General features: G+C 33.2%; 1 protein-coding gene across 5 annotated transcripts in view; it reads left to right on the top strand.

Moving 5' to 3' along the window:
• SK (small conductance calcium-activated potassium channel) overlaps positions 1 to 25,840 on the top strand; it is a 636,287-nt gene that overhangs the window by 267,422 nt on the left and 343,025 nt on the right. For 3 of the 5 annotated variants that reach the window (XM_074123003.1, XM_074123004.1, XM_074123002.1), the window contains one exon: positions 15,715 to 15,816. The exons of the other annotated variants lie outside the window; for them this stretch is intronic. In XM_074123003.1, coding sequence (XP_073979104.1) covers positions 15,715 to 15,816 — 102 coding nt within the window. The remainder of the gene's footprint in view (positions 1 to 15,714; positions 15,817 to 25,840) is intronic. 5 annotated transcript variants of the gene reach the window in all.

The following is a 25,840-nucleotide window of genomic DNA, read 5'->3' as shown; positions in this document are numbered from 1 at the left end:
TAGAAACCTGTCAATCTACTCATCTTTATGGTTCTAAAACTTTTGGAAGACCTTGGTATCCGCAATGAGCTTAATTCAGAAGTCCCTATTTGTGGTTTCTCTCCTATTACGCACCCACCCCTGTAAGATTTCTTACATCGCTTGCAACTGGTTCTGCCGATTTTCCTTGACGTACCCGTAACACTCCGTACTCATCAATTGACGGGTCAACTCATCCACGTCATTTTAATCGCTCCCTTGACGTCCGCTTCTTTGTACAATTCGTACAAAGTCCTTGCTTTGTTTTTTCTCATCAGTTCTGTGGGTAGACCAAGTTTGCGAAGCTTACGTCAGAACTGGGCGAATAATGAAATTGATTTAATGAACCAGGATAAGCTCTTACAAAACCTGTTAGGTTAAAGTAACAACTTGGGAGCCATGATTCGTCTACGTATTTTCTATGCGATATTTTTTTACGGGAGTATCTAAGGTAGGTAAATTCTCGCACTCTTTGAGATTAATAAGATCCAATTTGAAAGTCATCTCTTAGTGGACCCTTGCCTCTTCGAACGTATACGTACTTAAGTCTAGTTCTGGATTATCAGTGCGGCCCATTTTGATTGCAGAATAAGAAAGATCTACTTTAGCTTAATGATGATGCTACGATGCTGATCCCTAACATTATGCACTGATTGAATTTGGAATCAATCATTGGGATCTCGTGATACTTCGCTTGGTTGCGCAATTTCCTTGACGCCCAAAATTAGGCATATAATTCTAAACTATTCCAAGGAAAATAAGTCCTGGAACATTAGGGCTCACTTCGAGTTTACAGTGTTTTTAGTCTCAAGATTTATAGCCCGAAACTAACCAATAGAATCAGAAAAACACATCTTTTAAATAAATTATTTATCTTTACAGATCTTTCCTACAAGGATCAGGATTTCTTTTGTTTTTGGTTTAAAAGGACCAATTTACAGTGAGCTGCAGTTTGCTGTTTTCTTCTATTGCTTACTTCTTCTGTTAGTAGATTCTATTTTGAGGACTTCTTTCTACTATCCTAATTTTAATCAGGATATATCTTTCTCTATCTATCTTTCCACTCAATCTTTCTGTAACAATTTTGTTCCACCTGCTGTTGCCACTTCTGGACCAAGTACTGGTCCAATCAATCTAGCTTTTTAATGAAGCCTCTGCTTCTCTTGCCTAAGTCTTCTTCCTTATTTGATTCTTTCTATGTCATCTAATTTTGCTTTATGTTTCTTGGACGCACTTGTGCCCAATTTTTTTTTGCAGCAGTCGAAGCAAGTGATTATATTGTAATAATAGGTATTATATTCACGTAAGAATTAACTTTATTGGAATTATGAAGGTTTGATTAGGTTATGTTTAAAGAAGTCAAATTGCTATTATAAAATAAACTATTGAATAGCTAATTGTTTGAAAATTGATCTTTTGCTCACTTAAGTAACAATACCTTCTAAGATCGCAGAATATCTCTTTTCTATCACATTTAAATTCTAAAATAATAACAATTTTCAAAATTGTTTAATGTTTATATTATACATAATAAATGTTCTCATTTTATTTGTGTGCTGTATGTGTGCGCTTAGCATAATTTCAGAAATTGATAATTTTCAGAAGAAAATGATCATAAAACCCCAAATAACGGGTGACACGTTTTACCACAAATATATCATCTTTTTTTGTTTATTTTTCAGCTCGTGTGTTCAAAGCGCAGTTACCATTTTTTTTTTTTTTTTTAAATCTACTGTTTACATTGAATTAATTATCTATTCTTGCTCAACAATTTGATTTCTTCGTAATTAATTTGATTTCTTGCTCAAACCTGCTGCAAATTTATTGGTTTCTTGCAAATAATGCAAGAACATTCACATGACTCTCTCTTACTGCACTTTATGCAACTCAATTTTCTTGAAACTCACAATTTAGAACTATATTTGAGTTAAGTTAATAACTTTTTAGAGTACCATTTTATAAATAATCGCAAAAACTACATTTAAAAAAAAATCTATTGACAATAATATGATATCATCAGTCAGCCAGTAACCCTCAAATTTGAATTTTTTTTTATATATACATGGTGACCATGGTTACAGGCTCCACCCACTTTTTTTTTTTTAACGGCAGGAAATTTTGAAAAAATAAAAAACACGTATTCAATCATTTTTAGTCTAGTTTATTTTCAGTGAGTGACCCATTTTTTTGAAACCCCTGTATCTCGACATACAGCATCCAACTTTTGTTTTTCAAATGGAACGTTATATTTTTTGTTGCATATTTTTATAGTATTTGAGCTCCTAAAAAAAACGAAAAAACAATTTTTGAAATCGGTTAGGTTTTTCAAAAGTTATGGTAATTTAAAATATGAAAAAAAAACAGTTTACTGTCAAAATTACGTTATTTTTTTTTTAAAGAATCTATTCAAACTGGGCACAACCAACGGATAGGCAAGGCAAAACTCTGGACTCCCACGCTCTGTGTGTAGCAGCACTTATGGTGGCGAAGTCAAGATCTAGACAGGCTAGAGTAATTCGACGTTTCAGATCATTGACTGAAGCCACGGGATTAATGATGCTTTACACTTTATTTTTTTTAGGTATCCCCACAAAATATAGTCCATTTGGGTCAAGTCCGTAGATCGAGGTGGCCATTGGATGGGACAATGAGTCTTTACGCACTTTTAATGGAAATTTCTGCCCAGCTAACCCCGAACCACTCTCGCCGGGCAACCATCTTGTTGAAAATACATATCTAGCCGACGTTGTAGATGAACATCTTCAATCAGAACTGGCAAAATATCTCTTAAAAAAATGTTAGATACCTTGCACCAGTTAAGTTCTCTCTGTAGAAGTATGGGGCCGATTAGTTGATTTCCTAAAACTCCACACCAAACGTTTGTAGAAAAAACAACCTGAACGTCGAATACTTCTAGCCTGCCTAGATCTTGGACTTCGCCACCATAAGTGCTGCTACAATTAAAGCGTGGGAGTCCAGAGTTTTGGCTTGCCTATCCGTTAATTGTGCCCAGTTTTAATAGATTCTTTAAAAAAAAATAACGTAATTTTGACAGTAAACTGAAATTTGTTTTTCATATTTTAAATTACCATAACTTTTGAAAAACCTAACCAATTTAAAAAAAAAAAAATTCTTTGTTTTTAGGAGCACAAATACTATAAAAATATGCAACAAAAAATATAACGTTCCATTTGAAAAACAAAAGTTGGATGCTGTATCTCGAGATACAGGGGTTTAAAAAAATGGGTCAATCACTGAAAATAAACTAGACTAAAAATGATTAAATACGTGTTTTTTATTTTTTCGAAATTTCCCGCCGTTAAAAAAAAAAGTGGGTGGAGCCTGTAACCATGGTTACCCTGTATATTTAAAAGTAATGTAATCGCCTACTTTTTAGTTATGGTTTAACGTACACCTAACAAATTAGGTACATGAGTGGGGCCGGAAGCACTCACTTTACGTACAATTATCATTTTTTTTAACAGATAAAAAGTAGCTAATCGCGGTATTCAGAATTCGGAACAAGGGATCTGCCACTTACAAATAAATGCTTCATAACTTTTCACCAATATACTCGCCCTTTTAATATATAATAGGTGATAAGTCTGTTCATTTATTTGGGTTTATAATATTAGCTGAAATTTTAAAAAAACAATTAAAATTATTTCATCGCATTTTTACACTTTTTGTTTTGTTGTGTTAATCGAATTGTGCAGTGAACGGCTCAAATATGCAATCAAAAATCCAAATTAGACGGGAAGTGCCATTCAATGAATAAATTTTTGTTGTTTTCAGCGAATTTTGAAGATAGTATCTCGAATTAGGCAAAACAATTATTGCATTCAACTTCGTATTCTTTCAAATTGTAACTTTATCACGTAAGCTGTGGTAATGGAAAGACGTAATAAATGATCATACCAGATATTTTTTTCTGGTTTATTTAAGAAGTTAAAGTTGTTTCAAATTAATGGACACTTCTAAAGTAAAGTTAATATTTCTGTCTTGACTGTTTTCGGCATTTGGGAAGAAGTAACGTCTAAAGTTTTGGACCTTTCCGCCTTATAAATGGACTGGAGGAATTCTTCTAACAAATCTTCTCCTACGGCTTTGAAAGTTTTTGGAAGATAACTGTACGAGTTAGCCCATTATTTTGATCTTCCACTTTTGACCATTCCATTAGCTCACTTCTCGTCGTTTAAATGCTTCAGAATTTGTCTTTCGTAATACAAAGTATTTATAAAATAACCATTGTAAATTATAATGTCTAATAGATCCAACATCTTGGTGAACCACACTTATTGTAAATTCAATTCATTAACTATTTCTCTGACTTTATCAGTAAATCTATTCTATACTCTTAGAACGGAAAGTAGCTTTGAAAGAATCTTAATTAGTAATCATTGTATTCAGAACATTCTTAGTGAGAACAATTTCAACTAATTAAAGAAATTTCTCTTTAGCGTGTAATTTAAAATTCCAAACTATCCTTCTGAAATAATCGCCTCAAGTTATAGTAATAAATCAACATAATTCTCGACAAGTTTTACCAAACTTTATTGATTTTAATATAATTAAATTCTACGACCGCAATAAAGAAATAGTAAGAGATGGTAGTGGGATGTACTAATGGCTTTCTGGCGTTCAAATAGATGTAAATTCATTGCGAAGTTTTTTTCTTTTATTTTCTTGTTCTTAGTTGATTAAAATAGTTAATTAATTAATAAATGTTCATGTTTTAAATGTTCATTTTAATCTTACAAACAATAGAAATTTTTTACTTTAATTGTTTTCCAATTTTAGCTGGTTTTTCGCCTTTTAAATTCAAATCAATTATTTAAAAGTTACTGGGTGGATAAAAATACGCAACATTATTGAATAAAAATGCCAACTTGGACAAAACTGGATTCAGGGACTTCATTGGGAAGTAGGATATTATGTATTTAGGCCACAAGTGAGCAGGCTGTGTCCTTGGTAGAAAACTGTTGACATCAGCCCTTCATCAATCAAGATTGCCTTGGCGAAGACCACTGAATCGTCTTCAGATTACAGGCATCAAAGATTAGTAAACTTGTGTAAGTACATACGAGGGTCGTTTGAAAAGTCCGTGCAAAGTCAGAGAGATAGCACCACTGGCGCGTATCAAGGTTATGTTTAGTAAGTAGCATCTCTTGGAAGAACACACACCAAGTTACAGCCAGATCGGTCTATTTCTTGGTGTTCGTTTGAATCGAGGAAGTCGAGTGATTTTCAAAAAATGGACGAAAAAGAATTTCGTGTGTTGATTAAACACTACTTTATGAAAGGCAAAACGCCTGAGGAGACTAAAGAGAAGCTTGATAAACATTATGGTGACTCTGCACCTTCGATTAGAACAGTTTATAAGTGGTTTCAAAATTTTCGGAGTGGCCATATGGGCACAAGTGACGCTGAACGTTCTGGACGCCCTGTTGAGGTTACTACTCCAGAAATCATTGATAAAATCCATGATATGGTGATGGATGACAGAAGAGTGAAGGTGCGTGAGATTGCTAATGCTGTGGGCATCTCGAATGAACGGGTACATAATATTTTGCATCAACATTTGGACATGACAAAGCTATCCGCAAGATGGGTGCCGCGATTGCTCACGCTTGACCAAAAACGAAATCGTGTGAAGTGTTGCAAGGACGGTTTGCAGCTGTTCCAGAAGAAACCGCAGGACTTTAAGCGTCGTTTCGTCACTGTGGATGAAATATGGATACATCACTACACTCCTGAGACCAAAGAACAATCTAAACAATGGGTTGCCAAGGGGGAATCTGCGCCAAAAAAGGCGAAGACCGTACCTTCGGCCGGAAAGATTATGGCGACTGTCTTTTGGGATTCGCAAGGAATAATCCTCATCGACTATCTGGAAAAGGGTAAAACTATTACAGGTGCATATTATTCATCGTTATTGGACCGTTTGAAAACCGAGCTGCAAGAAAAACGCCCACGATTGGCCCACAAAAAAGTCCTTTTCCATCACGACAACGCACCAGCTCACACCTCAGCAGTTGTGGTCGCAAAATTAATGGAAATAGGGTTCCAACTCGTTTCACATCCCCCCTATTCTCCAGACTTGGCTCCCTCGGACTACTATTTGTTCCCCAATATGAAGAAATGGCTGGCGGGAAAAAGATTTTATTCAAACGAGGAGGTGATTGCAGAAACGAATGACTATTTTTCAGACTTGGACAAATCCTATTATTCGGAAGGGATCAACAAACTAAAGCAGCGTTAGACGAAGTGTATAAGCCTAAAAGGAGACTATATTGAAAAATAAAAAAGGTTTACCCCAAAAAAATTAAGTAGTTTTTATTTTTGCACGGACTTTTCAAACGACCCTCTTATTGCTTGCGTACTCTAAGGAGATGGAACGGAATTTCATCCAAAGCGATCCTTAAATTAATTTCATCCAATATGGAGATGCTTACTCACACCCATTTCCCCATATTCCCACTGGCATTTCTGTGCGAAATGCTGCCGAAGGATATACCTGTTGGAATAATTTTACCTTCAATTGTTGTTTTAAGTTTAGTTTAGGGTTTTCTAAATTTACTTTCAAATTCATCATCTGCACTGTACAGAGAATTAGAAAATGGCTAAAATTTGAATAAAAATGCCCTTAAATCTTTTAGAGATATGCGTATACTAATCTGTATCATCACTGTTGCATAGGACACATGTAGGGCTCTCCTTGACTCCGATAAAATAGATGCTTCTAAGTAATCTTAAAGAAGAACAACCCTTCTTATTAAAAGGATCATGGGTATGCTATTATCCGGGTCTTTTTAAATCTCACCATCGCTGTCCATTAGCTTGTTAAGTCAGCTTGTCTCAAATTTCAGCTTTAATAGACTGAAAGGAATTTGGCAATTTACCTGTGATATTTGACTTTATTTTTTAGCACTGATGTCAGTCTAATCGTTCCCAGTTACGATAATTTGAGGTGAATTAGAAAACGATCTCTACATCTTAGCTCATCAGTCTGTTTGCAGTTTTTCTGCTGTTAAAGGCCGTAGATGTATCGTTGATGAGGGAGCATGCTTCCCCTGAAAATATGATTTCAGTCTTCACTTATCTGTTTTAGAATTAATTAGGCTCTTAACTATATTTATTTCTACAACTGCAATGACTTTCTGAAATAAGTGAAGCTGATAAATTGTGCAGCGTATAATATAAATGAGTAGCATCAGAGGAGAATCCTCCCAATGGTGAAACTGCTAAAGAAAGGCAATGCATTACGCTAACTATGCATTATGCAATTTTATTGAGAAAATCGCATGGCAGTCGGTGCTTCATTGTCTAGGAAGATTTCCAGTCAATGCAGCAATACAGTCCACAGTGTAAACAGTTAGAATTCAGACTGCCAGATCGGCTAAAGGTTGCAATGTTCAAAATTGAGGAATTGTATTGTGCAAAAGTACTCCAAGTTGCTTGTTCCCCTGGTAATATTTCTTAAATAATGGTTCCAAAGCTAGTTAGTAGATGAGAAGGTGGTAATATGGGACGGAGTTGGAATTTGGGACACCCCTGTTTTTGTGAAACCAGTAGTGCTATCTGAGAGTTTTTGGTGCCTTACTATTCTTTGGGGTAGGCTTTGTCTGCTGCAGAAGGCAGCGCGTCAGCCGAGTGACAGCTTTGTCCAAGAGAGGACCGTGTTGATTTTGTCAGTGCTAAAGAGTTTTCTTAAGGTTGATTTTCCTCTGCTTTTGGTTAATACCGAGGAAAATTAGAATAATTTCCCTAGGACATTAAAAAATGTAGAAAGTAGAGAGTTTTAAATGACAGTATTATGGATTTCAAATATGAATGTATATTGGAAAAAAAATGAGGTTATATTGTACGCGGTGTATGGTGGTATTATGGGACAGCGTTGTCACATATAACAATCTCGTTAATCGTCTGCTGAACAAGTGTGAAAAGTGGCACTGAGGTCAAAACTAGTGTCTTCTAAATACTTTTTTTTCCCTACAAGGTACAATAAAGGGCCTAAAAAGATCATTTCAAAGATTTCCTGACTTTTTTTTCTAAGAAAACTGATTACACCCTAATTTTTATCCTTAATGTACGATAATTGTGTAAAATATAGTTTTGTGGCATATTTAAGGCTTATTTTTACTATTCATGGAGAAACGGAGAACATTAACTATAATTATTATGTGTGTCCCATATTTACCACCACACTTTCTGAAAACCTAATATGGGCACCACGACAGACTTTTTCAGTGTAACTCCAGACTCCTAGCTGTATTCCACTCCAAGGACTCCAAATTTACAAAGATAATGTGTGTCTATGATTTTACTTCAGAATAGATTTTAAATTCAGTAATGTTCAAAATATGCAAGGTAAGAAAAGACTATATTCCCATATTACCACCTTCTCATCTATATATTGTGACCTCAGAATGCGACACCGTAAATTTGCGTTAGTTCTTTATGACCAATCAGAAAGATGCTTGAGGGACCATTCTCCGCATTTAATCTCCAGAATGTACCCTCGCTACAATAACCTTTCAGGCAATTTATACGAAATGTCGCGAGGAGCTAAAGTGTACTTGCAAAGTCTCCTCATTTGTTAAAACTTCCTCCAGATGTCTTTCTTCAGGGAATTGAAAAATCCTTATGACATACATTAATAACCTTTTACCAGGCACATTTTTGCATCCAAAATCACTTAAATCAACTAACACTTTATTCAACGAAGCTTGAAGATTGATTTGTAAGTTAGGACTGCTCTGTTTCAAGAAAAATTGTGACAACATTTCACACTAGATTCGTTTCGAGTTAAAATTTGAAACAAAGATTTCTGACGACAATATAAATAAAATAAAATATCTTTGCTGTGTATCTGTATTGAGCAAACTCGATTGCCAAGGTCTCCTTACCAAAAAAAGAAAAGAATAAAAAGTAAATAAAAAAAGTGTAATGTCACTAGAGAAAGGCAGAGTCAATAAATCTGATAAAATGGAGCGTGCAAGGATGGCCCAGAGGGTTGGTAGAAGTTATTGAGTCCGGTACTCCAGCTTCCTTCTTACAAGATCGTGCTGATACTTCTTTTACTATATAGAATTATAGGTCGCCACTCTACGCTGTAACCATCACCATCAACCGCAGAATTATTGAAGAGTCTCCGTTCATAGTATTTTAAATTAAAGTTTTACATTTATTTTTTGTTTAGTCCTGTTTAATTTAGTTGTAAAAAAAATGAGAGGTTTTCTGTGTTAAATTGAAGCAACTTTATTCTCCATTCATCAACAAAATAAAAGTATTAATAATAACATAAAGGCCGTAAATTATTTTTTACTAAATTTAGTCCAACAATTCATGATAAACAATTCACGCAATGCGCAATACGTTTAAGTTTTGGTCAGTCCTGTTCTCCAAGTTTTATTCTTAAATCGCTAAGTTGTGTTTTTAGGCGAATTAAAACTGTCCGGTAGGACAGTTGTGTAAGGGTTGATCGTCAAAAACTGCACGAAAAAGCGTAACGCTGTAAAACATCCAACTATGACAATTTTTTTTCTCTTTTTCTATAAAAGATAAAATTCCCAAATTTTCTTTAAAATATAGGGCAAATCCTCCTTTATGACTTTAATATTTTTGCAACTACATAGATTAAATAGATTTCGAGAAATACTTCGCTGAAAATGAGCAAAATCGGCATTTTCAGAAAATGTTCTTGTTCTTCTTCTTCTTGTTACCTTTTTTTTGTAAACAACGTAGCGCCTAAACGCGCGAACCGATTTTCATGAATGAGGTGTCATTCGATTCGGAATTTTATGTAGATGTGCCTTTTGGGGGTCTCGATGTTGTACATTGAATGGGAGAGGAGTTAGCCCCCTTTATGTAAGGTCCCCTCCAAAATTATTATTACTAATAACTCTGTAAATCTTAGCCCGATTTTAATAATTCTATAGAAGATAAAATTCCCAAATTTTCTTTATAATGTAGGGCAAATCCTCATTAATAACTGTAATTTTTTCGTGATAATATAGATTAATTAGTTTTCGAGAAAAACGATGCCAAAAATGTGCAAAAACGATATTTTCAAAAAATCTTCTTCTTCTTCTTTTGCTTGTTGTTGTTACCTTTTTTTGTAAACTGCATAGTAAATATTTGTGTTGGGTACATCATAACTTTCAAAAGTAAAGTGATACTGTTTGTAAACTCTTCTGAAACTTGTTTAAGTAGATATGATATCAGCTGACGGATTTCTAACTATATAATATCCACAGAAAACTACTCACTTCCTTCAGTTCACTTAAACTCTCTATAGAAAGTAAACCCAAACTATGTTCTTCGTAAATTCTGTGTTTGACACTCCCATTTCCTTCCTTCCAATATCTATCCCCATCATCCATCTTAACACTCCTTCACTGTCTTGAAATTCCACACTATGTCATTATTTAAGGAAGAAAATAGCTAGTGTTAATATACTGTCTATGACAAGAACAACTTCAAGTTTCTATACTTAGTCTGGTGTACGTAGTATACCCATTAACTTCACAGTTACAAATATTAGTAAATTTTCCTTTTATTAGCAGGTTTTTCCACCCCTTTGAAACTTTTATGCTACTTTTCTATTAGTTTTTTTTTGCTTTCCGATACTGAAGTTAAACCCACAATCCATTGACAAGTACCAAATTACTGAAGAAGAAGTACCAAATTACTGATTTTTCCGTATTTTTTCCAACTTTTATTTATTATTTATTTATTTTTCAAGAATAACATAATAATATAAGATGACTTCGTGGAGTAAATTTTAAAAAAATTTGTGAAGCATAATCACGCTAGAATTTTGTTTTTCTTTAGTTACATTGCCATTGAATATTTTCTACTAACACAGAAATCTGCTGGAACGGTTTTTGTTTTTAGAACAGTTAACCAATTGTCATCAAATGTGGAATTCAAGAAATGCTTCTAATTTCTGCTCTTAATTACAAATGGCTTTTTAGGGAAGGCTAGAGGATGCGATTCCCTGAAAATTGCTCCTGAAAAAAACATTGTACATAAATACGAGTAGTTAAACAAGGGCGTCACGATAGCCGAGCGGTTAGAGGCGAGACCTGCAAAGCTAATATGCATTGTGGTACTGGGTTCGACTCCCGGTCTTAGACCTTGGATTTTATTTAATGGTTAATAAAAGAAATATACAGTAAAGCATGTTTGCTAGTCGCCTCCGTCCATGACACCTATTTGGTAGTTGGACGTTAAGCCCCGCCTGAAAAAATAGGCGATTACTTTACTTTACTTACTTAAATACGAGTAGTTAAACAAAGAAAAATTACTTTGGGTAGAATATTTGTAATATGATGAGTTAAAAACATTTCACCTGTTTTTTTTATTCACAAAGCGTCTCATATTTCTGTGAAATTTTTTGCTTAATCACTATATTTTTTTACTTATCTAGTGTAAGTGAAATTGTAGCAATCGGTCAAATAGTAATAGTTTTTACTCGAAGGTTTTGAATATATTTATGTATTATAAAATACAGGGTGTCCCAAGCTATAAGGATAACGACTTTTTCTCCGAAACTAAGATAGCTACACAAAAACTAAAAAATACGTGTTCCGTTAGTTTTTTGTTAGGAATCCAAATTTACTTTAAATTTTTTTCGGTGCTTCCAGAAGCAAGATACAGGCACCAACTTCATTTTTTTAAATGGGAAGGTGGGATTTTTATTTCAGAAATAGATTCCTCTATTTTTTTAAAGAAAAATTTACTTGAACGGTTTTTTTCTGTGAGCGATATTTTAGAAGTTATGAATGAAAACATGATTCTTATAAGAGATGACAAAATGATAATATTATAACGGCATTTTGATTGAATAAGAAGAAAAGTACTATTTTATTATAAATTTTACTCCTCATTAATATTACAGATCATGCTCGAAATGGCTTCCACCATTAGAGATGCATAGACATGCACTTTCCTACCAATTGCCCCTTACTGCCAAAGAAATAGATTCGGCTTTAACCAACTTACAGGTATCTATTATTCTCTGCTTTAGTTCATCTACAGATGCAACTCCGGCTTGATTCTGATACACCTAGATTTAGAAATGCTTTTAGATAAGCAGAAATAAGGAAAGAAAGAAAAAAGTTATGAATGATCACCTTGTTTTTCAGGTATCCCCAAAGGAAATAGTCCATAGGTGTCAAATCCGGTGAACGAGGTGGCCACTGAATCGCCCCCCGTGTCGATATAACACGCCCATCAAATTGCCTATCGAGAAATCTCTCTACATGCCTGATGGTGTTATATCGACACGGGGGGCGATTCAGTGGTCACCTCGTTCACCGGATTTGACATCTATGGACTATTTCCTTTGGGGATACCTGAAAAACAAGGTGATTATTCATAACTTTAGCAGAGAATAATAGATACCTGTAAGTTGGTTAAAGCCGAATCTATTTCTTTGGCAGTAAGGGGCAATTGGTAGGAAAGTGCATGTCTATGCATCTCTAATGGTGGAAGCCATTTCGAGCATGATCTGTAATATTAATGAGGAGTAAAATTTATAATAAAATAGTACTTTTCTTCTTACTTAATTGCCAATAGCATAAGCCCTGAAAATGACCTAGACCCTAGATCGAAAGCTTGGCCAAAAATACTGACTTGAAACTGGTAATAATCTTTCTTCTTTTTGTTTACATGTTTTGTGAATAATCTTTCTGTAACCTTCTCTTTCCGTTTCTATGTTATTTCCCTTACGAAAGTTTCGCTAGAATCTCAATCTGAATTCAATACATTATCGTAACATCTACCTCCCTGCTGTTTTTCACAGTTTTCTGTAATGCTACTTTAACATTTCTTCATGAATTTCGTATAGTAACTGCACTTACAATATCCTTGATGAAACAATCTTCATTTGGAAACAGGCTAAGACATTTGTTTTGGAAAGAAGTTGATCAGAAAGTTTATATAATTTCCAATTTGGGGTAAATCAATGAGCCGGATGGGTAAACAGAATTTTGAGTCTCTTGGAATTTTCTCAATAAATATTGCAATGATTGATTGATTGAATAATGATAACCAGATCAATTATTGAATTAATTTCTCCCCAAAATAGGAGTGTATTTGATTCTTGAGAATCTATTTACGTCCATTCCTGATTGATGATGAAGATTGATTGAATAATGATAACCAGATCAATTATTGAATTAATTTCTCCCCCAAAAAAGGAGTGTATTTGGTTCTTGAAAATCTATTTATGTCCATCTGTTTATCTATTTTAGTGTTGGATTTTGATCTAATTAGATTATAGGTAGAATTTGTCCAGCGAAAAATGATAAAACGCATCACAATTTTAACGTAGACAATAATTTTACAATCAATTATTAATTGAAATTTTAAAAAAAGTCGTATTAGAATTGTTTCAAGGATATTGTGAAAACGGGACCCCATATTTAACACTGTTTGTTCTAAAAATGTTAGTTAATATTGAATTGTAAAAGAAAAAGTCGATCTGTTTCTACTGGTTACCAAATCTAGGAATTCGTATAAATAAAAGCAAATTCTTTGGACCATAATTCATGGCCAGTATAGGTTGCAATTAGTATTGCGATAAAACCAAGTAATAAGTAGCTCTTGTTTCTATCCCTCGGTCACACAAACTATTATATCGCCACTTAAAACTAGTCATTTCCTCTGTCGGCCAGTCTGGGAGATAAGCTAGTAACTGACATGAAATTTACGATATTATGTGAACATTAAATCCTTTCTTTTATTATTACTGCTATTATTATTGTTAGGATTTATTGTTGGGTTTTTTAGCGTAAATTTTTTTTTTGTTATAGTTCCATGTTAACTACTTAAATAGCCATGCCAATTAAATAGTTCTTTTAACGCTTTTCTCATGGTTAAATATAGATATATATTCAGAGATCTAAACGAAATCTGATAAAATCGTAGTTACATTACTGCTATTCACAAACTTCTAACATAAAAATTTATTCTTACATTTGGACTTAATACTTCGTTAGCTTCACTATTTTCTTAATACTTATAACTATTTCTCCCGAAATATAGTTTCTTTTAAAGGCATTTTTTTGATGAAATACTATGGAATTAAAATTCCAAACTTAACGAAACGTTCTGATTTTACAGCCCAGAAAGCTAAACTAATTTTATGTTTGTCTTTAGTTAAAATTCTTTAATTTGTAGTACTGAAGAAAGCTTTAATATTAATTAAAAAAATCTTGGGCAGAGTTGATTTTTTTTTTTTTTTTTTTTTTGAAGTCATAGAGCGTCATCTGTGACGAAACAATACCCTTCATCAAATTCTCTTCCAGCAGTTCCATCAATCAACTTTTCTCCGAGTAATTGTTTTTGGGGGCTTTCTAGAAGCATCGGATTGTAGGTGAAATGCAATATAGAAGATAAAACGTATTTTGTAAACTATAGTGGGTGTATGTAATTATCAAAATTACTGAACTGAAAAGTAATTAATTAAATTATGATTAGATAAAAAACCTATTTTCATTTAGGATCCTTTATTGTGCGAAATGATGTTTGTCCAGGGATGCACAATCTCTTTGAAGTCTGAAGGCTAGAATTGGTGCACAAGAGTTGGATGATAGGTCGCACTAGGTGGTTATTTTGTATTTAGAAAATTTCTGGTAAAGATTTGTGAATGGATTTAACTGTCCGCATTGAAGCATTTCATTTTTTTCCCGTTTCGAAATTGTTTCGAAACCGGACATTGTTTCAGTGAATGAATAGATGGTCAGTGCAGTTAGTAAAAACGCAGAGGAAAGCGTTGTTTTTAACCGTTTTTTCCACCGAAAAACACAGAAACCCCCTACATAAATTAAAATCCTATAATTACTTTTAATACCCCTTGATATTTCATAGATGCAAAGCAGTACATTGTTAAGATTCACTTGAAAGGATAGTTTAAGATTGCAGTTAGTAACAATCACTAAAACATCGTACTTTTTGGGCAAATGAAAACATATTTTAAAAGATACAATTGGTTTGGTGCTATGTTCATTAAAAACTATGAATGCGTTTTCTATTTTAAAGCTACAAATGAGCTATCAAATATTGCATTTTTCGTAGTAACCAGCAAAGAAACCAACCAGGAACATGAGGGATGTCCTGAAAAGGCACAGCAAATTCTTGTCTATCCAAACAGCATTTTGATTTCATTGACAATCCAACAAATTCGTATTCATTGCACAGATGGCTTTCTAACAAAGCTTGATACTGAATTTGATTTTTCCTTTCAATTGTTGGAAGTAAAATGAAGTTTGTTTATCGTACTATCTTCTCTTCCTCCAAAAGATCTGCTTTAATGCATTTTAATCAAACATTTACACGTACAAATTATTGGAAAAAATAAAAATAGTCCACTGAATGAAATATTTCAATTGATTTTCATTCTCAGCTTGAAATATTTGAAATAAAAGGTTTATCGAAGAAATTCCATCATAAAATGACTTTAAAACAAAGTATTAGAAATTTAAAAATACTTTTAGCAGAAAATTTAAGTATAAATTTTTATTTCTTTGACAGTAAATAAACTTAAATCCGAAATAATATGAAGCCTTCATCCTTGGTGAAATAAAACTTCACAAAACAAGAACAAGTAAATGATAATAATTTTCTATTATTTAATCAAATTGAAATATAATAAAATTTGTGATAATTGTGGGTTGTATGTACCAGGGAATACTGCTCAACCCAAACACATTGGCTCAACAGAGAAGGGCAAAGCTGCGCAGAGCTTTCACGGATGCTACTTCGGAGACTGTGAACATTGTAAAAACGGTGCGAAATTATATATCATTAGTATTTTTTATCTCTTCCAAAATAAAAATTAAAAAAAAAAAAAAAAAAAAAGTAACATTTAGCAGAAGAACAACAATCCTACTAAGAAAGACCCTTAGTTCTACTTTTCTTGCAAGCTTTTACGCATGCGTTAAAAGGGAAAATTCATTGCTAACTTAAATCACTTTTCTATTAAATTATCACGTTTTCACAATCCTTACACAGCCTTCACAATATTTCTTGAATTTGTTTTCTTTAAATTTTTTCATAAATAGCACTGTCACCTCTGGATATTTTTTAAAAATTATATTGTTATAATTATATTTAACTTTTAGAATATGAATTCTAGAATTTATTGTTTTTTAAAGAGGAGAAGAGAGAAGGCAGTTATTTATCTCCAAAAATTGAGTTTTTAGGTGATGTTCATACTTACAATTCTTTTATTATTATTACTTTTGTTTATATCCATTATTCCATTACGATTACTTCTATCTTCCTAAAAATCTCCTCTAGGAATCTCTCATTGAAACTAGCGACTCCATTTTTTACCTAGAAATCATCCTTATCACTTTTCAGGAATATCTTTCAAAAATTTTGTTCAACTCATCATCTAAGAGTTTTTTTTTATAAGTTAAATGACTATTGTTATTATTTGTATTTATTTATAATGATACTCCGCTAGCCGTACCAGCAACTAACAAACGATTTTCGGCGAAGAAGGAATTTCCTCCTGACTAACAATAATAGCCAAGCACTTTCACTATTTCACTGTTACCACTTTAGAAGAGATCACGAGGACACTGTCGGTCGCCTCAGTCGTCGAAGGAGATTATGAGGAATGGATGATGAGAAAATTGGGTTGGTTGTGATGATGGGGTGAGAAGGGAGTGACATTAAGGATAGTTTGTAGATGGGGACTGGAGATAGGAATGGATACATGATGATGTTATTTGATAAGAAGCATTAGTTGTGTACAATGAGTATTTTTGATCGAAAAAGTGAGGACAAAAAAAAAAATGTAGCAAAATTTAGTTACCGGTAAAGAAAATCATGATATTTCAACTAAAAATTTGGTATATATTTAGTCAAGTAACAATTTCTCATTTAGGAAAACAAGTTTTCTGATCTGATTACCGTTATAAGATATTGTGAAATTAAAATATATCAGGGAAATGTACAAAAATTATAATGAATAGAATTATGTTTACATTTCATCCAATTAGGGGCTTTTCTTCAACATAAATCAAAGGAATTTCTATCTTTTTAGGTTTTCATAATATGGAAGGTAATTAATTAAAAATAACAAGTCAATTATTAATAATTTTTGGGGCGTTTGTTGGTCTAGTAGTCAAGAGCATGGCTTTGTTTGTAGGAGATCTCCAGATCGAATCTTGCGAATGACTACTTTTTATTTGTTAGAAAAAATGGTTAATAGTAAAGTATGAGCTCCCGCCCCCGTCCACGTTGACTGGAAGGGTTTACCTTTTGGTTGTGCTTAAATTACCATCATCATCTTTGCGGTAGACCTTGCCTACATCAAGTCACCGGTATGTCTCTCTCTTCCAATCTCACCACTTCCCTACCAGCAGACCTCTACTCCTTCATGAGATTCCCATCTTTTGGTTGCTCTTCTTCTTTGCGTGCATCCAGCATCCATCATGCCAGCGGCAGAAACGTTTCTTTCCCCAGCTCATATTCCTAAACCGTCCGCAGTAATAGGCTTTGCTATTAAATTCATTGATTTCTTTTGCACTGATTACATATTGATTGTAACTAAATCAGTAATGTTGGTAACGTTTGCTATTGTAAGTAATATAACTTAAAATAGATATTGATTAAAGAGATATTATTGAATGAAATTAACAATAAAAGGGAAACAAGAACAACAATGTTCAGTATATTACGTACTTTGTCAGCAGTAAAAGACTGTTTAAATCTGTTGTTTCCGTTGTTAATAAAACGTACAGTCTGGGACTCCGACCAGGGGATATAATCAGAGCTCTGGGGTTATATAGTAAATAGAAATGTTTGGGTCTATATATGTATGTATAGCATTTGTTGTGCCTGTTGTTGGCGTACCGTAGAAGTTAGATTCTAGTTGCAACTTTGCGTCTGTGTATGTGTGGCCGGCATACAATCGAACGTTAAATTATTCACTCTTTACTCCACTCTGGAAAAGAAACCACATTCGATGTGAACAACCCACCACTGCGTATCCCAAGAATAACCCATTTCTCCCTTAGACTTCAACTTCAAACTACCTAAACTTTGGTGCTTCACTCACTAAGAAGTTCAACTCCTCAAACTTAAGGTATTTTTCTCACCCTCTCTGCCCTTTATCACACACCCACACTGAAAACAGGTCTTTACAAAATGAAGTTAACCTAGAGACTCTCCACCATGAAGTTTAGCAATAAAAAAAAATGCTAGGGCATCCTTTATGTTAAGGTCTCCATTAGAATCCTTACAAAACACAATACTCGGCATGTCGAAGTTTTACATAGCCGGCAAGATATGGTAATCAGCTTTTCTCTTTTTGTCCTTTTCTAACCCTTTATTAATGAAAAGAAAATCTAATTAACCTTTTCAAGGTCATTATTTTTTCATAGAACGATTTAGAGTTTAAAAAGTATATTCTAAATAGAATTGAACTTGAAAAGTTTTATAAACTACAAGAACATTTGGAATATATTATTGATTCACATTACTAGAGAATATCGAAGTTTTGATCATTATATTGTGTTTTTAATCACACTGGATTAGTTCCACATTTTCATCCATTTTTCATCCAAAAATCCAGAGATTTTTGCATATCGTTCCATACTCAGAATGTAAACTTCTGCTTCTTCTTGGAATCTATCAAGTATCTCTACTTTGTACGTATGTCTATGAAAGGTTCTTTTTAAGTGTGATTAATAAATTACTAAAGAACAATCTAATACTTTTGGTCCAGAACCTAGACAGAGTCCTGAAGCCCTAGGACCAGCATTGCTTCAAACCTAAGTCTTTGACTTAATCCATGGATTGCCTCTTCACTACTATACTACTTAGGCTCTCATCCAATATCCCTTTCGAACCTCGCTGTCGACTACTTCCAGTTGACATTACTGACTTGTATCGCCTCTATGAAAGTATCTTTCGAGATGAAACCACTTTTAAGATACCACTCAACCGTTCCCATCCGAGTACAGGAGATGGAATGTGTGCGTGAATAATACTCAGCAGAGCAGGTATTCTTTTTCAACCTCTGTAATCTCTATTTTATCTTTTATTCAGAAAGTCTCTGAGAAAGGCTATTTCTAAAGATCATCGTCACTTCCTTGATTAGGCTAGCCGTTCATCGGCATTTTTTCCCCCTGCGGATTGCCTGCCACCTTAGAAACGTCTCTTTTTCAAAGATAGTCTCATTTCTCTTTTCCACCTTTTTAATTGCTCTTATCGGCAATTACGAACAGAGTGCTAATTGTGAAAAAAATACTTATTTTATTCTTGATAATAGATTTGGAGTCTTTTATTTTTTTTAAGAAATTCTTCAAACTTTTAGGGCCATTTTCTCTTTGAGTACCTTGAATGTAAAGATTTATTGATTTATTAATTTGTGTAAAGATTTATTGATTTATTAATTTGTGTAAAGATTTATTGATTTATTAATTTGTGTAAAGATTTATTGCTGAACACGATAGTTAATTGATTAAAAACATAGCAAACCAATTGTACAAGTAAAACTACATTATTCAGAAAATAGATGATGCAGTGATAAAATGCTGGAAGTTATTTTTATAATTCAAAGTAAGATGAGTTTTTAAATTATCATTTCAATCGTAAAATTGCTTGTTGTTCAAATTTTAAATATGGTCTCTATGATTTATTCCCAAAGTATTTAACAGAAAAGTTGACATTCTTGTCTTATTACTTTCAAGAATTTGGGCACAGAATCATTTGGTCACAATCTTGATGAATTAGCCTGTGAAGATATCCCATCTGAGGTATTTCCGGCATTCTGCATAAGGGTATCTGAACTTGTTGGATGTTGCCCAATAATTCGACCAGGTGTCTGGCAATCTGCCAGAATGTAGGCGCTTTTAAAACTATTTGTATTAGTCGTTTTATTCTGCATAATCACAAACAAAAAATTCTACGGTTTATATACGCTTTCTGTTTCCGGAAAAGATTTCAGTAAAACTTACAGTTATCTGAGTTTCGAGTATTGCAAAATAATTGAGACAAACATTGAAGATTCATGTAGAAATTGAAATATTTTCCGTTGTGATCTTCGAACTTTCTGACCCATTTTCCCTGAGTACCTAAACTGGATAGATCGATTAGTAAAAAAAATTATGGTTTAAAGTGCTTATTCAATAGAAATGATTTAGGTATATCCAAGGAAATCTTTATTTAAAGCTCTTAATCGATAATCGATGCCACAGCTTACTTCTACACTCTTCCCGCCCATCTCAGTTCCGACTGCAACTTGCTCAGCATACATACGTATTAGGCCGCGATCTGCTCTTATTAAACATGCATTTCTCCACACTGCAGGGAAGTAAAAACTGCTGCAGTATGGCTACTTTTTTCGTCCAGTTCCGGTACTACCAGAAGTGACATGTTTAGATTTGGATTATCCTTCAAACAGGAATACCTCTGTCAGCAGTCGAGTACAATGGCCGGAAGGTGTAGTAAATTAACCTTAAACTCACTCACACCGTTTGATCACTAATTGTCTTGACACTGAACTGCCACATTGTCAGCAGTTCCTTCTTGGTCCAAGGTCAGTAAATAGGTGGCATTGACTTTGTGCTCTAATCCAAAGACTAGGAATTCTGATTATCCTTTCATAGAGATTAGATCAATATTTCTAAAATTTTTGAACATTAAATTCAGATTAAATACAAAATTCTTGTTTGAACACTCTAAGTTCGAACTTTTGTGTTTTCTTCTAACATCAGGTTAAACCTGTCTAGTAGTTGTATGAGAACAGATGATCCAAAACTAAAAAACGTAATCTTGCAAAGCGACCCAACTATAATATTTTTTTCTTTTCCTATAAAAGTTAAAAATCCCAAATTTTCGCAGATTAAATAGATTTAAAGAAAAACGATGTCAAAAATGGGGAAAAAAAGGCATTTCTAGAAGTTATTGTTATTACCTTTTTTTTGTAAACAACGTAACGCCAAAACGCTGGCACCGATTTTAATGAATGAGGTGCCATTTAATGAACATGCTTAATGTTTACTATCGTTAAACTGTTTGTCAAATCGTACATCACAATAAAAAGGGCATTAAGGTGAGTCTATTCAGACACCCTCTCACAGAAATGCCGTTGGTCTTAATATTTTAGTGAAGTTGTTTTTAAAAATTAATTTCTAAATTCCTTATCTGAATGAGTAGAGAAAATTTCGGACGAAAAAGTAAACGACAAAGTTCAACTTTTCTTCGATCGATTTTAAACGCTGAGTTAAAGTTGAATTCCGAGTGGCACCCAAAACAAATTTGGAGTTTACGATTCTTGCGATTTTAAGTTATTAACTGACCTATTCACATCTACACCTTGGCAGCCCTATAGCCTCGTTATTAGCTTTGATGCCTGAAAAGTTCGTATTTACTTTGGAAATCTTAGTTATTTTTTTAAAAAAGCTATTTTTGAAAGCAGCATGATTACCAAAATTACTCTTTTTCCCCTTTCCGAATCGAACATCCGATACAAACGCACAGTTCCCCAAAGAACTTTGAATCAAAGTTAAAAGTAAGTTCATTGGAGCAGATAAGAACTTAGAGAATATTAGGTGAGTTTTCTCTTTAAAATAATAATTAGAGGCTAAAACCTCGGCCATTAAATATTTAGGCAGATGGAAGAAGAACATCCTTTTCTGCGGCAAGAAAGCTAGTTCTTGACCTTCTTGAGGTGGAGCTTACTCCACTAGCTCTTCTCTCTCATGCTTGGTGTTTATTGAAGAGAGGGAGTGATTCTGTGCAAGACCCCAGATTTAAGGAAGCTTTATGCGGTCTTAATTCCCCTTCCAAAAGGGTTGCCTACTGACTAAATTAACCATTCACAGTTCCTTGTATTTTATTATGAAAGATCAATGCATCTACTTCACTATGCTTCTTTTCATGCTGTCTAATGCTTTTAATGAAATCAATATATTATTGTTAATAGTTTTTAAGGAACATTAACAGTTTCAAAATTTCCTTTGATTTTTTTTATTAAATTTTAAACCTCAGCAAATCTCTGTTACCACTTTTGACTTGATGTGCTCAAGTTAAACGATAATAAACATTTTTTTTTATCAATAGATGGAGTTACTGTCAATGGATGAGTAAGGATGAATTATTAAAGTTGCAGTCAAACAAAATGGCACTCACTTAGCGCAAAAAACAAGTTAAAAATGTCAAAAAAAATTCTTTTGATTCTTTAAAGTTTGTTGGAAATATGGAGCCCAAATTCCAAATTTAAGTCCCACCCGATCAAAAAATAAATAAATAAAAAATAAAAAAAAATAGGCAATTACCCTACTTACACACTCTTTTTATAATTTAACTGATTTTGCAAATGACGAGGGTCAATGGAGTATTTTTCCCCCCCATAATTATTGGAAAGAATGCCACAGCCTAACCTTCGAATTGTAAATCTTATGAATATACAAAACAAGTATTAAACTCTAGAAGGAACACGTCTTCGCGAATAAACTCTCCTCATAATGGAAATAACATAAAATAATACAAGCGAATAATATTATTTAATACAAATTTTGATTCTCTTTTACAAATGCGCCACCTGGTGTTACATAATACTATATAAAATCAATATTTAATTGAAAATTAATACGGACAATAATAACGATAATGGCAACACAATATTATACTCTCAAGAACCCAGGACCTGGAATACGTTCGCTACCCTTATTAACAGGATCATGTTCTGCATAATGATAATAATAGTCGCCATGGTTGGCGCATGGGGTTTCTGTTGCTGGTAAGTTCCCTAATAATCCCACCTGTTTTTGGCTGTTACAAAACAAAATAATTTTTGTGAGAGAATAAATTCCGATCTTTGAACATAGTATTTTTACAGGTACTTGTCTTTTTCCTTATTATTCATTACACTGTTTTTAAAGAATAATTAGTCACTTCAAAGAAAAATGTGGTACCACTTCGCTCCTTATTCCCTTGAAGTTCCTGTAAATTTAATTTCTTCTTTTTATGCCATGCGAAATATTAATGGAGTGTTTAAATAAAAATAATGCTTTCAATAAAAAGTTAGGTTATTTTTATATGCTCGGATTAGGATACAGAAAAAAAGGCCTGAACATCATTTTCAACTTGGGTGAAGTTGTAAATTTTCTGGTGCAAAGAAAATGTGTAATGGGCCGAACCAAATGGCAGTCGGATGGAGCTGCCAAGTCTGGACAGTTGGATGAACATAGAGGAAGTCCAGTGTTACAATTCTTTAATATTTTTTTTTTTAATTCTTCCTTTGCTTTTTTTTAGTTCCCAAAAATCATAGTAACAATTTGACCAAAAAAAATAAAAATCTATATTTTCCTTAATTTGGCATTAAAACAAAAAAACGCGTAAACTTGTTGGACAAAACTTATCTGTAATTGACCAAAACAGGAAAATTAAAACAAACTCTATAACTGTGTTAAATATCAGTACTTTAAGTATCATGTAACTAAAACCCGCCTGGACGTACGGTATTGAACTGTGGGGTTCAACGAAACGCTCCAATCTTCAACAAATTCAATCTCTTCAGTCTAAAATTCTCCGCACCATCGTTAACGCTCCATTTTACGTCTCAAATCTAACTATCCACAAAGACCTGGAAATTCCGTTTGTAGGTCCAGGTTGCACGAACTCGCTACAAAAAGTTTTCATCAGAACTTGCACTCTCATTCCAATCCTCTTGTCCGCCATTTATCCTCTCATCACCTTCTCTGGAAGGTGAATTTTAGACTGAAGAGATTGAATTTGTTGAAGATTGGAGCGTTTCGTTGAACCCCACAGTTCAATACCGTACGTCCAGGCGGGTTTTAGTTACATGATACTTAAAGTACTGATATTTAACACAGTTATAGAGTTTGTTTTAATTTTCCTGTTTTGGTCAATTACAGATAAGTTTTGTCCAACAAGTTTACGCGTTTTTTTGTTTGATCATCCTCCTAGACGATTAAAACGCCAGGGGCCTCGTGATTTTCTCCCTTCTGAAGAGAGTAGCTAATCCTGCGAGACGACTTAGGGAGTGTTTATAACTGGGTAACCTCTCCCCTCAATTAGTGAGTTTGTAGTGGTGTCAGTTATTGTCATTGTTACTAATAGTGCATCTAGCGCTGGTCTAACTTAACTAATAAATTTAAAAAACAAAAAAATAATAAAAGTATCATGTAAAACAAAATGTGACGTTGAAAATTAGAGATTTTACAAACTAACTAAAATTTAAGTTAAATATCTCTCTTCCTAATGCTTAGAAACATACAAAATTTCACTCCATTGTAGACAAGATCAAATTCTACAACTGTGTAAAATATCAGTACTTTAAGTATAATAACGTAAAAAATATACGACGTTGAAAATTAGAGATTTTACAAGTTACCCAAAATTTAATTCCATCTCGCTTCTTAATGCTCAGAATGCTACGAATTTTAATAATTAATCTTGTGGCCAAGTACATAGTAGTTTATGCTTTTTGAAGATATACAATCATAAGATTAAGGCAATTTTTCGCCACAACTTTGCCAGCATTTGACATAAAACCACATGGTTTAGATAAGTTTACCACTCCTAGACAACATAAAAAAAAAGGTGAAATAATATTACATTTTTGCAACGAAGAACCAGTGGCTCATTAATGTGGGAGCCAATCAGAGGAAGGTGCTGTGTACTGTGTTCTCCAAAGAAGATTTGAAAACATACCTAATAATCTATCTAGATGCTGTGTTAACTATGAAAATTACATGTTGTTGAGAGAATAACGAGTAGAAATAAATTCCGTTTTAATGTTCTCATAACACATGTGATAAAATGTAAACTTTTTTATATACTACATTTCAATAATTTTAGCTAGTATAATTTATATTCTAACTGTAGTATTTTCACTTCTAAAGTATGATGTTTTAAAAATTCAATTAATTTCTATCATCTCTAAATTTATTTTTTATTTTTTTGTATCAATTACTTGATGGTTTCTATTGATAATTACTTGATGGTTTCTATTGATAATTACTTGATGGTTTCTATTGATAATTACTTGATGGTTTCTATTGATAATTACTTGATGGTTTCTATTGATAATTACTTGATGGTTTTCTCAATGATTTCTATTGCTGGGTCCACTTTCTAGCACCTAGATAAGAAGTAAAATTCAATTTTACTTTCCACTAGAATAATTATATCTTTTTTTCAATGAAATAGTAATCACAGCATTGCTTAATTAGTAAAGATTAATAAACATTTTAATTTACCAAGTTAAATCTTCCAGTTGAAACGTTTATTTAACTTTGTAGATAAACGGCAGCCGTCTAAACTTCTCATAAAATTGTAGCAACCCAGATCTACATACATCCATGTTTATACATCTAAGCCCCTATTTGATTTTACTACTGATTACACAGACTTGGATTAATATTTAACAGCACATGTATTCAAGTTTTTTACCATTTTGTTAAACTTATTCAGCAATTCATTTTTTGCTGTTCAAGCCAAACATGGAGGGAAGAAGATTTGCATAACTCCATGGATCTTTTGCTAACACAGATTTTTAAAGTAGCAAATGTATATATCATATATTTTAGTTCTAAAACAAGTTTTACAACTGTAAAAGAGGAGTTTTTTGAAGAAGAGATATGAAACGGGCCTGAACATACTCGCCGTTGTTTAAATTACAATTTTTTTTACTGATCTCATCATTTCCCAAATGTCAGCATACAAAACATTTGTTAACTTAATTTATTAAAGAAAATAATCAACAATATATTCTCTGTTAACAGTGTGCAGCCTTAATTATATAGTTGTAAAAGAGAATCTGTCT

This window comes from Rhodnius prolixus, unplaced genomic scaffold (genome assembly GCF_049639745.1).
Source record: "Rhodnius prolixus isolate KJV_2025 unplaced genomic scaffold, Rpr scaffold_8, whole genome shotgun sequence".
Lineage (NCBI taxonomy): Eukaryota > Metazoa > Arthropoda > Insecta > Hemiptera > Reduviidae > Rhodnius > Rhodnius prolixus.
The sequence above is the reverse complement of the archived record's forward strand: the minus strand, read 5'-3'. Positions and strand labels throughout refer to the sequence as shown.